Source organism: Hemitrygon akajei, chromosome 3, assembly GCF_048418815.1.
Source record: "Hemitrygon akajei chromosome 3, sHemAka1.3, whole genome shotgun sequence".
NCBI classification, from domain to species: domain Eukaryota; kingdom Metazoa; phylum Chordata; class Chondrichthyes; order Myliobatiformes; family Dasyatidae; genus Hemitrygon; species Hemitrygon akajei.
Window position 1 is genome coordinate 196,857,090 of NC_133126.1, and position 15,792 is coordinate 196,872,881.

The 15,792-nt window shown below is 42.2% G+C and overlaps 1 protein-coding gene across 1 annotated transcript; it reads right to left on the bottom strand.

Annotated features, from left to right (window-relative positions):
* Positions 1 to 376: 376 nt before the first annotated feature.
* On the bottom strand, positions 377 to 14,621 carry LOC140724659 (extracellular calcium-sensing receptor-like). The gene is made up of 5 exons (XM_073039084.1): positions 14,355 to 14,621; positions 12,503 to 13,336; positions 10,193 to 10,420; positions 1,361 to 1,484; positions 377 to 1,284 (listed from the first exon to the last, which is right to left on the bottom strand). Exons 1-5 carry the CDS (start codon positions 14,607 to 14,609, stop codon positions 377 to 379), a joined length of 2,349 nt encoding a protein of 782 aa, XP_072895185.1. The 5' UTR covers positions 14,610 to 14,621.
* Between the last annotated feature and the right edge of the window lie 1,171 nt (positions 14,622 to 15,792).

The window sequence follows — 15,792 nt, forward strand, 5'->3', positions numbered from 1 at the left end:
TTGCCTCACAAAGTTGAGTAGATACGATGCAATCTTTTAGGTTCCCCAAGTTCCAATCGGACTCAAAGGTGGAAATGTCTTGTGTAAATTTGAGGTCGGCATAGGCAGAGGAGAAGGTTGGACCTGTAACGTACAATTATAGAGTAGACTTATATATACAGTAAACCTGACATCACTTTACCTCTTGGTCACCTTCGCTCTTAAACGTTGCAACAATCCGAAATGGAATATTACAACATATTTCAAATAACACACAAACAGTTGATTTCAATGCATCTAAAAATGTACATCTACCGTTTGAAAAAGATTCTGAACTACGTTTATTGAATGACGATTAAACATACAAATACAAAAAAATGCAAAGTGACGCTCCCAGTCATGGTGAAGTCCCTTTCGCCATCATCTGTTTCTTAGTATTATTCTCCGGTTTCAGTAGAATAATATAACATTTCGGTGCAAAAATACAGACAAGCAGTCCGAAGCTCGATGCCCAAATGGCAAACACTTCTACAGCCGCAGTGTATTTTCCTGGAGAGCTCACGTAAGCCGGAATAAAAGTTATCCAAACAGCGCAAAAGATCAGCATGCTGAAGGTGATGTACTTGGCATCGTTGAAACTGTCTGGGAGTTTCCGGGCAAAGAAAGCAAGCACTAAACACACGATGGACAACAAAGCAATATAGGCCGACACGAAGTAAAAAGCAGTCAATGAGCCCACGTCACAGTCCAGAATAATAACGTCTCTGTAATGTCTCATGTTCTTGAATGGATAGGGAGGTGATACACTTAGCCAGAGAACGCAGGCTAACACTTGCAGAAACGTAACAATAAAGACACCCAGACGTTGCTGCACGTGTCCGAACCAGTTCATCGCGCTGCTGTTGGGAAGAGTTGCCTTAAAAGCAACCACGACAAGGATGGTTTTGCCCAAGATGCAGGAAATGCAGAGTACGAACACAACTCCAAATGATGTGCGTCGCAACATGCAAGACCAGCCAGATGGTTCTCCAATGAAGGCAAGCGAGCAGATGAAGCAGAGCAGGAGGGAAAAGAGTAGCAGGAAACTGAGCTCGGAGTTGTTCGCTTTGACGATTGGTGTTTCTCGATAGTGGTAGAAAATCACAGCGGTAGCCACGGTAAAACAAATCCCCACGACAGCAAGCATCACTAATACAAACCCCAGAAGTTCTCCAAAGGAAAGAAACTCAACTTTCTTGAGGACACATTGGGTTTTGGCCCGATTCGACCAGTATTCTGATGGACACTTGATGCAATCTGTCGAATCTGGACAATGATATGAGAATGTGTGAGATCATTCAATGCAGAATTGAGAAACATTGCTGTACCTCTCATCACTTACCAGTGACGTTACTGATCTCACCGTCGGCACACTCTGCACAGTCAAAACAACATATCGGCTGCCCCTTCCGGCTGACTTTTCTTGTCCCAGGAAAGCAGGGCTCTGAGCAAATTGCCTGTGGAATCTGAAGCAAGTGAAAACATCTTCATGCAATCCATTGATTTATAGGTGCACACTGTGAGCATGCCGGACAGCTAACAAAATAACCGTGAAATAGAGCTTGAGTGGTAAAAGGAAAATCTATATCCAGTGAACGTTGATCAAAGCAATAATAATGTGACCGATGTGATGCAACAAAATATGGTTGCTAGAATGATACTTGGCAAAACTGGAGAAACAATAGCGTTTTGAGTCATTGCAGATGATAACTTTTGCGTTTCGAAATCATGAATGTGTCCATGAATAAGGAGAGGCAAATGGTCACAGCTTATTTTACTCTGTGGAACGGCTACCACGTTAGACGCAGAGACTGACTTGTGTGTTCTCATTCTATCAATCGGTTTACACCTTAATTCCGGTTCATCCGGAAGCCCGAGGTGTAGATTGCCAGGATATACAGGGAGATGATTGCAAACTAGGTGCAGAGGACAGCTAACTAGGGGACCAACAGGACCAGGAAAGCGGATAGACAGTCATTGAAGAGCACCCGCGTGGGCATTCTTCCCTCGAAACAAAAAATACTGAGCGGTTGAGGATGAGCTAGCAAAGCAATAGCACACCGTTCAGTTCTCTGGAAGTGAGTCTGGCTCAGATGTTTCGAAGTGATTCTAGTCGGAGTTGGCGTGAAGGGGAGAGCTGTAGTGATAGGGGTTCCATTGATTAGGGGAACAGAGAGATGATTTTGTAGACGAGAAGAAGGTTACCGAATCCTCTGAAGCCTCCGATGTGCCAGGGTCAGGAGCATCTTGCAATTAGATCACAGAATTCTTACATGAGCAGCCAGAGGTCTTAGTCCACGATGGTACCATTGATATGGTTAAGAAGGGTTACAGGGTTATGCAAACTGAGTTCAAGGAGTTAGTTGCTAAGTTTAAGGAACTTAGTCCTTACGTCGGTCAGTTGTGGTTATGATCTCAGGGGTGCTATTCGTGTGAAATACTGGAGAGACAGCAATAGGAAGATTATCCCACTTAATAGGTTGTTTTCTGGCAAATGAGTAGCAGGTATGTGGGAGGCCTACCGATGAGAAACTTTAAAAGAACAGAGATTGTATATTCAAGTCAACATAAAAGGCAGAGATAACAGAGAAAGTGAGAGGAAGCCCCTTTCATGTGGTATTTAAGACGCGGGATATTTGAAACTGGAAGTCAAGGGCTAAACAATGAGAAGAGCATCATAAGTTTCTAAATTCACCAATCACAACAAAGCATACCGCCCGGGCAGGATGGATGAAAGTTTTTTTTTTTCTGTTGGGAGGTCTGTAGTAGAGGGCCGCAAGGATTGGTGCAGAATCACGTTGTTACTTTAATCTATATCAATGATCTTGCTAATACTGTCATAAATATTTGCTGGTGACACCAAGCTGGGAGTGCCGTGGCAGTGAGAAAGACCATTAAAGCTTGCAGCAATATCTGGGCAAACTGGAGAAGTGGGGTGAAAATTGCGGAATGAATTTAATGCAGAGTCGTGTGCACTGCTGAGCAATGCGGGATAAATCAGGGTAGAGCTTACACAGTGAGCACTACGGCTCTGAGGAATGCGGTAGAACAGAAGAACAGACTAATACAGATTCATAATTTATTGACAGTGGCTTTACAGATAGGTAGGCCACATAATATGTTTTGGAACTTTGGCCTTCATAAACGAATGAATTGACTATAGCAGGTGGGATGTCATGTTGGAGATGTAGAAGAGGTTCTTGAAATCCAATTTGGATTACTGTGTGCAATTCGGTCACCTACCTGAGTAAAGATGTCAATATAAATTAGAAATAGCAGAGAAACTTCAGCAAACATGTTACCAGGACATGAAGACCTCAGTTAGAGGAAAGGTTTCTGTACATTGGGACATTACTCCCTCGCGTTTAGAAGAATTAGGGGAGTTGCTACAAAGGAGTACTAAATTATGAGGGCTTTAGACAGTAACTTTCAAAGTTTAAGAGAAATTTGGATAGGTAAGGACAGTTATAGCTCGGGTTCAGGTCGACGGATCCAGTTAGATTAATAATGTGGTATGGACTAAATGGGTGGTAGATGGAAGAATATCAAAGCTTGCAGCGGGGTTCCCGTCAATCGGACTAGCTAGATTAATAGTACAGCATGGCCTAGGTGGGAAGAAGACCCTGCCTCTGTGCTATAGTGTTCAATGGTTTTATGAGTCTACGACTCACGAAAATACATGTTACCGTTTACAGGAACTGCTTTCAAGTTTATGTATTTAATTGTGGGAAGAGAGAGAGAGAAGATATGGTTACAAAAAGACGCACAGGATTAGGGCACTTGTTCCTTCGAGGTTGCCCCATCAGTGTATCTAATTATGTCCGATCTAAGCAGGTCTCATCACGTTTTTTTTGTTCCAGTTCCCCCTCATGCTCAATCCCTTTGAAATATCAGTCTTACACTGTTTACACAAGTAAAATAGTTTGGCATTCAAAACATATATAGAGACATTTTTGAACTGAAGACGTACACTACCTTGGCTAACAAGTGATATCAGAGCCAAAGTAAAAAGAAAAGATAGTGCATACAAGGAAGCCAAAGGCAGTGCGAAGGTAAAAGATTGAGAACCTTTCAAAAAATTGCAGAAGGAAACTAAGAAGGTAGTTAGGAAGGAAAAGATAAATTATGAAAAGATGCTGGCGATTAATATCAAAGAAGATAATAAAATATTTTAAAGTATTTAGAAGGGTAAAAGAGAGTCGAGGGTTGTTATAAAACAATAGAAAATCACGCTGGAAATATTGTAGTGTGAGGCGCAGAAATGGCAGAGGAACGGAATGCCCATTTTGCATCAGTCCTCATAGTGGAAGACATCTGCAGTATACAGTGCATTCAGGAGTGACAGCGAAGTGAAGTGTGTTCAGTAACAATGACGACTGAGAAGCCTAATGGTCTAAGGGTAGATACATCTGTTGGACCTGATGGAATGCCCCCTTGGGTTCTGAAGGAAGTTGCTGGAGAGTTTGCGGAGGCAAATAATATTCCATTCGATTACAATAAGAGATAGATTCTGGCCTTGTATCAGATGGCTGGGACATTGCAAATGTTATGTCAGAAGGATGGGAGGCAGTAGATAGGAAACTATAGACCTGCTAGCCTGGTTGGAATTTTTTTTGTAATCGATCTTTAGGTATGAGATTACGGAGTAGCTCGAGGTACATGACAAGATATGCCGAAGCCAGCATGGTTCCCTGGAAAGAAAATCCTGCCAAACTAACATACTGCAATGTTTCTAAGGAAATTACAAGCAGAGTAGAGAAATAAATGCAGTACATATAGTGTAATTGGATTGTCAGAAAGCTTTTGAGATGGTGCCGCATATGAGGCTGCTTAGCAAGATAAGATCCCATGGAATTACAGGGAAGCTACTAGCATGGGTGGAGCATTGGCTGATCGGCAGAGAACAGAGAGTCAGAAAAAAAGGGATTCTTTTCTGGCTGGCTACTGGTTACGAGTGGAGTTCCATAGTAGTCAGCTCTGGCACCGCTGCTTTTTACGATGTGTGTCAATGATTTGGACTATGGGATTAATGGATTTCTGGATAAATTTGCCAATGATCCGAAGATACGTGGAGTAGCGGCAATAGTTAATGAAACAGAGTGCTGGCAGAGAGACTTAGAATTGGTAAACAAGAGGCAAATGAAATGGCAAATGTTGGAAAGTATATGGTGATGCACTTTGGTGGAAGAAATAAATCTTAATTAGATAGGGGGAGAATTCAAAATGCAGAGATGCAATGGGACCTGGGAATCCTTGTGCAGGATACCCCAATGGTTAACCTGCAGCTTAAGTCGGTCCTGAAGAAAGCGAATAAAATGTTGTCTTTCATTTCCAGACATATAGAATATAAGAGCAAAGATGTGAAGTTGAGGCTTGAAAAGACACTCATGAGACCACACTTGGAGTATTGTGTGCAGTTTTGGTCTCTTTATTTTAGAAATGGTACAATCAGGCTTCGGCGAGAACAGGCAGAGGCGAGGATTGAACGGGGCGCAACTGCGCAAGCGTGTGAAAGTCGGCCCGTGTGGCAACGGGAGAATTTAAATAGCGTACAGAGGCTGAGCACGAGCTTCACTCCAGGTGAGGTAAAACCAGGTAAGCTCCTTTAATGAATCTAATTAGCTTAGGATTGGGTAATGGAGGCCGCAGTTAGGGCAGTTGAGTGCTCCGTTTGCAGTATGTGGGAAGTCAGGTCGGGAACATTTGCCCCTGATGACTACACCTGCAAAAGTTGCATCCAGCTGCAACTCCTGACAAACCGTATTAGGGAACTGGAGCTGGAGCTGGATGAACTTCGGATCATTCGAGAGGCACAGGCAGAAATAGACAGGAGTTTCAGGGAGATAGTAACCACTAGGAGTCAGGAGACAGGTAGTTGGGTGACTGTCAGGAGAGGGAAGGGGAATAGACAGGAAGAGCAGAGCAACCCTGTGGCTGTTCCCATCAACAATAAGTATACCGTTTTGGATACTGTTGGTGGGGACGACCTACCAGGGACAAATTGCAGTCGTTGCGTCTCTGGCACCGAGACTGGATCCTCAGCTCAGAAGGGAAGGATGGAAAAGAGGAGAGCAGTAGCGATAGGGGATTCGATAGTTAGGGGAACAGATAGGAGGTTCTGTAGAAGAGATCGAGAATCCCGGGTGGTCTGTTGCCTCTCTGGTGCCAGGGTCCGCGATACCTCGGATTGAGTACTCAGTATTCTCAAGAAGGAGGGTGAGCAGGCGGATGTCGTGGTCCATGTAGGAACCAATGACGTGGGTAGGAAGAGTGAGGAGGTCCTGCAAGGTGAGTTTAGAGAGCTAGCTGCCAAGTTAAAGGACAGGACCTCCAGGATAGCAATCACAGGATTGTTACCAGTGCCACGTGCAGACGGGTTGAGAAATAGTAAGATAGTGCAGATTAAAACGTGGCTGCAGACATGCTGCAGGAGGGAGGGCTTCAGATTTATAGATAATTGGGGAGTTCTCCGGGGAAGGTGGGACCTGTTCCAGCGGGACGGTTTACATCTGAACTGGAGGGGGACAAATATTCTTGCAGGTAGGTTTGCTAGAGAGGCTCCAATGGATTTAAACTAGATGTGAGTGGGGAGGAGACCAGAGTATAGGAACAGATGTATGGGAGAAGGAAGAAAAGGAGACAGTAAATTTCTTTGTACTGTTAGAGAAAAACAGAGAGGAAGAGTTGGAGAATTTCTTGCATGCATTTATTTTCATGCTAGGAGCATTGTAAGGAAGGTTTATGAGCTGAGAACATGGATTGATACCTGAAAATATGATGTAGCAATTGGTGAAACATGGTTGAGGGAGGGGTGTGATTGGCAACTAAATATTCCCAGATTTCGTTGCTTCAGGTGTGATAGAATCGGAGGGACAAGAGGGGGAGATGTTGTGTTGCTTGTCAGAGAAAATATTACAGCGGTGCTCTCGCATGATAGACTAGAGTGCTCGACTAGGGAGCCTATTTGGGTGGAATTGAGGAATGGGAAAGGTGTAGTAACACTTATAAGGGTCTATTATAGTCCACCTAATGGGGAGCGAGAATTGGAGGAGCAAATGTGCAAGGAGATAGCAGACATTTGTAGTAAGCACAGGGTTGTGATTGTGGGGGATTTCAATTTTCCACACATAGACTGGGAAGCCCATACTGTAAAAGGAATGGATGGTTTGGAGTTTGTAAAATGTGTGCAGGATAGTTGCTTGCAGCAATACGTAGAGGTACCAACTAGAGAAGGGGCAGTGTTGGATCTTCTGTTAGGGAATGAAATAGGTCAGGTGATGGAGGTATGTGTTCGGGAGCACTTCGGGTCCAGTTATCAAAATTCCATTAGTTTCAATATAATTATGGAGAAGGATAGGACTGGACCCTGGATTGAGATTTTTGATTGCAGAAAGGCTAACTTTGAGGAGATGAGAAAGGATTTAGAAGGAGTGTATTGGGACACTTTGTTTTATGGGAAGAATGTAATAGGGAAATGGCGGTCATTTAAAGGTGAAATTTTGAGGGTGCCGAATGTTTAGGTTCCTGTTAGGTTGAAGAAAAGGTTAAAAGTTTGAGAGAGCATGGTTCTCAAGAGATATTGGAAACTTGGGTAGGAAAAAGAGAGAGATCAATAAATATAGGCAGCATGGAGTAAATGAGGTGCTCGAGGAATATAAAGAATGTAAGTAGAATTTTAAGAAACAAATTAGAAAAGCTAAAAGAAGATACAAGGTTGCTTTGGCAAGTAAGGTGAAAATGAATGCAAAGGGTTTCTACAGTTATATTAATAGCAAAAGGACAGTGAGGGATAAAATTCGACCCTTAGAGAATCAGAGTGGACAGCTATGTGTGGGGCCGAAAGAGATGGGGGAGATTTTGAACAATTTCTTTTCTTCAGTATTCACTAAGGAGAAGGATATTAAATTGTGTAAGTTAAGGGAAACAAGTACCGATAGTTCTGGAAACTATGACGATTAAAGGGGAGTAATTACTGGCGCTTTTATGGAATATAAAATTGGATAAATCTCCGGATCTTGACAGGATATTCCCTAGGACCTTGAGGGAGGTTAGTGTAGAAATAGTAGGGGCTCTGACAGAAATATTTCAAACGTTATTAGAAACGGGCTTGGTGCCGGAGGAATGGCGTATTGCTCATGTGTCCCATTGTTTAACAAGGGTTCTAAGAGTAAACCTACCAATTATATGCCTGTCATTTTGACGTCAATGGTGGGTAAATTAATGGAAAGCATTCTCAGAGATGGTATATATAATTATCTGGATAGACAGGGTCTGATTAGGAACAGTCAACATAGATTTGTTCGTGGAAGATCATGTTTGACAAATCTTATCGGATTTTTTGAAGAGGTGACGAGCAAAGTTGACGAGGTAAAGCAGTGCATGTTGTCTATATGGACTTCAGTCAGGCTTTTGACAAAGTTCCGCAAGGAAGGTTAGTTAGGAAGGTTCAATCGTTAGGTATTAACATTGGAGTAGTAAAATGGATTCAACAGTGGTTGGATGGGAGATGCCAGAGAGTAGTGGTGGATAACTGGCAAGTTGGAGGCCGGTGACGAATGGTGTGCCTCAGGGATCTGCACTGGGTCCAATGTTGTTTGTCATGTACATTAATGATCTGGACGATGGGTTGCTAAATTGGATTAGTAAGAATGCAGATGATACTAAGGTAGGTGGCGTTGTGGATAATGAAGTAGGTTTTCAACGTTTGCAGAGAGATTTAGGCCAGTTAGAAGAGTGGACTGAGTGATGGCAGATGGAGTTTAATGCTGATAAGTGTGAGGTGCTACATTTTGGTAGGAATAATCCAAATAGGACATACATGGTAAATAGTAGGGCATTGAAGAATGTAGTAGAACAGAATGATCTAGGAATAATGGTGCATAGTTCCCTGAAGGTGGAATCTCATGTGGATAGGGTGGTGAAGAAAGCTTTTTGGTATGTTGACATTTATAAATCAGAGCATTTAGTATAGGAGTTTGGATGTAATGTTAAAATTGTACAAGCATTGGTAAGGCCGAATTTGGAGTACTGTGTACAGTTCTGGTCACCGAATTATAGGAAAGATGTCAACAAAATAGAGAGAGTACAGAGAAGATTTACTAGAATGTTACCTCGGTTTCAGCACCTAAGTTACAGATAGATGTTGAACAAGTTAGGTCTTTGTTCTTTCGACCGTATATGGTTGAGGGGGGAATTGATAGAGGTATTTAAAATTAGAGGCAGGTTCTGTATTGTCATTTAAAGCAAAATTGGATAGGTATATGGACAGGAAACTAATGGAGGGTTATGGGCTGAGTGCGAGTCAGTGGGAGTAGCTGAGAGTAATCGTTCGGCACGGAGTAGAAGGGCCGAGATGGCCTGTTACCGTGCTGTAGCTGTTATATGGTTACGTGGTTATATATGTATTTCCTGGAGTGTAGGAGAATGAGAGGGATCTCATAGAAATATTTCGAATGTTAAAAGGCCTGAACATAACAGATATGGCAAATTCATTCCCCATGGTAGGGGAATCGAGGCCAGAAGGCACGATTTCAGGATTGAAGGACGTATATTTAGAGCAGAGATCTGAATATATTAATTTAATCATAGGGTGGTACATCTCTGGAACCTGTGTCACGAGAGGCATTGGAGGCCAAGTCGTTGGATGTATTTTAGTCAGAGAGAGACAGGTTCTTCATCAGCCTGGGCATCAGAGGTTATGGAGAGAAGGCAGGTCAGTGGGGATTGCTGGATGAATTGGATCAGCCGATGATTGAATGGCAGAGCAGAGTCTATAGATCGAATGGACCACTTCTGCTCCTATATTTTGTGATGTTATGGTCTAACACCCTCGAGCGCACAGAACCCCGAAATTTCAGGAACATCTCAGAAACCAAATGTCAACGCCTCTGAGTTTGAAATGTTGAGGGACTTACATCTTGATTGTTCCCGTTTGGTCTGTACTCTTCAACTGCTCACGCGATCGCAACATCTATCCTTAGCACTTATATCTTTGAATAACAATATCTCTTGTTCTCGGAAATTCTGAAGAAAACAGACCAACGTGTCGAGACTGCACTTCATATATTAAGCTCGTTCAATATCAACAATATCTGTTCCGCAGTATTACCAGTATGCTAGGCAAGCAAATATTTTCCAATCGCCAACTTAAATCGATGGTAAACGAAGGCCATACCGTATTCCCAGACGTGCTCCATACAACATCTCCGATATTAATGACTAGTTTCCGCCCTGCCGCAGCCGAGCCGTCATAATACCCAATGTTTACAATGTCAACGGTACCCTTCAAATTCACTTGCAAATTCACGAATTCGTATCTTGGCACCGGATCCCCATGTTCATCAAAGTAAACAGTTTCTCCCGTCTTCGCTGTGAAATTCACGGTGCGAATGTAGTGCAGTAGCTGGTAGTTGGGTGGGACGGGATTTGTGGAGGGGATAGAATAATAAAAAAAAAGACGGTTAAATTATTTCACCGGGTATGGATTCTGTCCACGTAAATACACGCACAAAAATTTTCAGCAAAAGGGAACTTATGAAATGTGATGTTTGACAATTACCTAATTTTAAAACCTGCTCAGTGACAGTAGATGGTGTTTAAGGAAAACATGGAAACATAGAAACATAGAAAAATTAGAACACAATTAAGGCCCTTCGGCCCAAAATGCTGTGCCGAACATATACTTACTTTAGGAAGTACGTAGAGTTACCCTTACCCTCTATTTTTCTCAGCACCATGTACCTATCCAAGAACATCTTAAAACACCCTTTTTTATCCGCCTCCAACCCCGTCCACAGCAGCCCATTTCACGCTCTCACCAGTTTCTGAGTAAAAAATTACCTTTGGCATCTCCTCTGTACCTGTTTCCGAGCACCCTAAAACTGTTCCCACTCATGTCAGCCATTTCAGCCCTAGGCAACAGACTCTGACTCTCCACACGATAAATGCCTCTCATCATCTTATATACCTCTGTCAGGTCACCACTCATTGCCCGCCGATCCAAGGAGAAAAAGGGCAAGTTCTCTCAATTTATTCTCATAAGGCATGCTCCCCAATTTAGGCAACATCCTTGTAAATCTCTTCAGCACCATTTCTATAGTTTACACATCCTTCCTGTAATGAAGTGACCAGAACTGAGCACAGTACTCCAAGTGGGGTCTGACCAGTGTCCTATATACCTGTAACAGTACCTTTCAGCGCTTGAACTCAATCCTACTACACCGTATCTCTTCTTAACCACACAGTCATCCTGCATGGCAGTTTTCAATATCCAATGGACTCGAACCCCAAGATCCCTCTGATACTCCATCCTGCCAATTGTCTTCCCATCAATACTATGTTCTGCCATCATATTTGACCCCCCAAAATGAACGATCTCACACTTATCTGTGTTGAACTCCGGCTTCCACTTTTCAACTCAGTCTTGCATCCTATAGATGTCCGGCTGTAACTTCTGACAGCCCTCCACACTATTCACAACACTCCCAACCTTTGTGTCATCAGCATATTTACTAATCCATTCCTCCACTTCCTCATCCAGGTCATTTATAAAAATTACGGAGAAGGGGTCCCGAAACAATCCCTGCAGCACACTTCTGTTCACCGAGTTACATGCAGAATATCACCCGCCTCCAATCACTCTTTACTTCTGTGGGCAAGACAATTCTGGATCCGCACAAGAAGGTCCCTTTAGATCACATGCCTCCTTACTTCCTTAATCCATGCATTTCTGAATTCCTTATGCAATATATCTACTGCTCTACCTTCATCTATGTGGTTAGTCACATTCTCAAAAAAAATTACTCAGTCTTGTAAGGCAAGAGTTGCCTTTGGCAAAGCCATGCTGAGTATTCCTAATCACATTCTACCTCCCTAAATGTCTATAAATCCTGAATCTCTGGATCTTTTTCATCAACTTACCAATGACGGAATAATATAATTTCTGAGGATCACAAAATATAACTGCTGAATGAGAAATTGTAGATTGCGGGTCTGAGGTAGAAAATTAAAATCATATCTGAAGGCGGCGGGATACTGAAAAACTGCAGTGACGCAGTGCTGTTCGATGTACAGTCTGTTAGATGTTGCCCCTTCTCCACCAACTATTATAGAATAATAAAGTCTCCAGGGAGCTACTGTCTGGAAAGCAAAAGGGTTCTACCAGTGACCATCCCAACGTCCAACCTTCAACCAATGTCCTTTCTAAAACATACAAGAATGAATCACACCGTTATTGGGAGAGATTTCAGCTCTGTACATGAGCTGCATCATTCCCCGCTGATTAACTAACTGACGAGCTAAACATTTGAAACCAGTCCCTGAGACTTAATTTCTTTGACGACCATTAAAAAAATTCAGGGTTGAAATAAAGTGGTCGGAAGTTGAATAACCGCCAAATAAAATAGAATAAATATTCAAAAATGTAGTCACAGATGATGGGTTTCGAATTACGTTATTTGTATTTGCAAAGGAATTACATGCCTACCTGCCATGGTTGGAAATTTGCAATATGCGCACATGTATTCTTTGAAAAAGGTCCTTCGCCTTCAACACAGGTTAACAGATTATGAAGTGCGTGGGCGATGGAGTAGACAGCTGTATACACATGGTATGAACTTCCGTCCATTACCGCCGGAAGGTACACACTTTCTATCCCTTCCACATGTTCGTTCCCAGTGCATTGCCGAACTTGACCTGAAGAGTTCTGCTGGTTTGTCCCGTTGTCAGTGGTAAAAGAGCAGGTGAATAATGTTTCCCAAAACTCCGTCACCAAAATATTGCCAGGAAAGTTGGAAGGATGGACGTTCTGAAGATGATTTCTAAGATCACCCAGCTCAGTCCTGCGGGTGGTTGGACCGATTGTGCCTGCGAGATAAATTACTCTTTCTTCAGGAAGGAGGAGGTTTGCTGTCACCCACGCCTCAGTTCCAATCCACTGTATACCAGTTACATTTTGACGCAAAATTTCGTTCAATAGAATTCTCATATCACCAACGTTAACAAAAGCCACTACAACTTTAGTGGATGCCTGTTTAATGATTTGGACAAGTCTGCTGATTTTCTCTGGCGGATCGGTCCTATAAAATGTCTCAGAGTAGGCAATACACACACCGAACTTTTCTGCATGTTCCATAAATCCTTGCATTCCAAAATTACCATAATCGGTGTTACTTCTAATGGCTCCAATCCAAGTCCAGCCAAAGGTTCTTACCAGCTCAGCTAAAATTTTGGACTGGTAGAGATCGCTTGGAATAGTTCTGAAAAACGTGGGGTATTCTCTCTTATCGCTGAGGCAGGAGCAGGTGGAGTAGTAACTAACCTGTTGAGATCAAGATAAATCGATGAATACTTGAGTCCGGATTTTGACTGTGAGTGACTCATGCACGGTACCTTTACCAATCTTTGCCAATCCTTTTGAGATTGTACAAAACCGTAATATTGTATTTGCATCACGAAAATTATACATTGTGTTACTGGCATAATTTACAACGTTGTATAAACTACTTTTAAACTCTGTTAATCTATTTCTGTCTAGCCAAATCAGAATTACAGTTTATAATTCTGGATATAAATCATAGGAACGCTGTAGAGGCAGACGAGATCATCAGGCTGTTGTCTATATTAGAGGACATGTACCAACAGAAGAGTTAGGAGAAAGTCGGAATGCTTTCCCTGGAATGACGGGGACCTGACAGAAGTATATAAAATTATGAGCCACAGACAAAATAGACGGCGTCCAAGTGCTTCGATATGTTTTTTTTCTCCTAGTGTTTAAATATATCATACACCAGTGCAGATATTCAAGTCGAGAAATAGGAAAGATTAAAGGAGATGTGCCGGGCATTTTTCCACGCACTGTTGGTTGTCTGGAATGGGCTTTCTCGTGCTAGGAAACATTTAGATTTGATAAAGGCGTTTGGATTTGTGTTAGATAGGTTCTGGATTGTGTAGTAAATGGTGGGTCATGGACATTGAGCAGACAAAAGAGACTATGTTAGTTCGTCAGTTAATTAACATTTTAATTATTTGGCATACACTTGGGCGGAATGGAAACTTCTTGAGAGGCATTGTTTCCTGTTATGTGTTCGATCTTCTGTCACAGGAAAACTTAACAGAGCTTAATTTATGTTCTTGAAGGTTTTTTTTTTGTTTTTCTGCTGGCGTATAACAACACTCTGGCAGCAAAATCTGTTGATATAAACAAAAAAAACGTTGGTAATCTAATTTAAGAATTTCTTATTTAAACTCTCATCACATGGGGCCATATGTTTGTATTGCTCCTAATGAAGTACTGGTACAGCCAGAGTAAAAATGCAATCAATTATTTGAGACATTACCAGTGGAATCCCGAAGGAACCGATTGTCCTGGCGGTTACAATCGAATTTGTAGATATTTGGCAGCCAACAATGGCAGCGACGTTGGAAGAACCTCTACATTCACGGTATTCGATTGATTCCTCTCCATTGATCAAAGCGAGTGCTGCTTTCGAAGCTATCGCGGAGGACGAACAATCATCGTGTATCTGATACCCAAGAGTGATCCCCGGAAGGAGATTTTCGTTCTGGTTTATTTCTTCAATGGCAAAAATCATCGTCTGCGCCAGTCGAAAGCTTGCAAGCCAAAAACTGTGCGATAAATGTAAGACGAGGTGATAAAAGAATCAGATTCCTCAATCAATCAGGAAGTGATATTACACAATCATGAATCTCGTATCTTGAAAGATTTAAAATTTAACAATTGTCTTGTTTTCAAGAAAGGGTGCGGGCAAAGGTGACCTCGGCTCCAAACGCACTCTGAATGTTTGTGTTTTCACCAGTTCAAGATACCGAATTATCAACTCAACAAACTCTATAGCAGAGTCCTGGAAAGGTATCACTTTCGTAGCAGCACGTAGCTGACCTCACAAATACATGGATAAGGAGGACATAATAACACACAAAGTGCCTAAACAACTCAGCATGTCAAACGGCGTCTACGGAGGAAGTGGATACCTGACATTGTGGGCTGACACCCTTCGTCAGAACTGGAAAGGAAAGGACCTAAAGCTGGAGGACAGCAAACTTTCCAGTTCTAATGAAGATTCTCGGCCCGAAACATCGTGCGTTTATTCTATTCCATAGTTGCGGCTTCAGCCGCTGAGTTACTCCAGCTCTTTTTGTGGGTTGTTCAAGATTTTCAGCATCCGCATTATCTCTTGTGTGTTTGAAGCGAGGACGGTGTGTGTTCAGTTGACGAGATGTTCTGTGGACCCTCTGTAAAAGTCAGTTTATTAACAGAGAATAAACAGAACCCTCAGAAGCAAATGCTCCGGTAACGCTGACTACAGATCTTATGGACCCATAATGTGGTAATTTTATGGTGGGCCAGAACGTATAAATCTTGATAAAAGTATAGGAAATTCTACAGATGCTGGAAATTTTTAGTAACACACACAAAATGCAGGAGGAACTGCTCAGGTCAGCGAGCATCCATAGAAGCATCCATAGAGTTTCGGTCTGAACTCGTTCTTCAAGATCATAATATTATAAATGTTCGTGTTATTTTCCAGTAATTCCCGTCAATATTTCAGAGATGCATTCTGATCGGGTGATATCAATTACTCAATTATCAGCTACTCGTTGAACATATAAATGTTCATCATAGTTGATAGAATAGTTGTGCTAAACTATTTATACTGAAATTCATTGCCTATCTAAACTAATCCGTCAGCTCATATCTAGATTGAACTTGCTCCCCTCTCTAACCTTAAAGTGTCTCAGGTAGTAAGAGAGGAT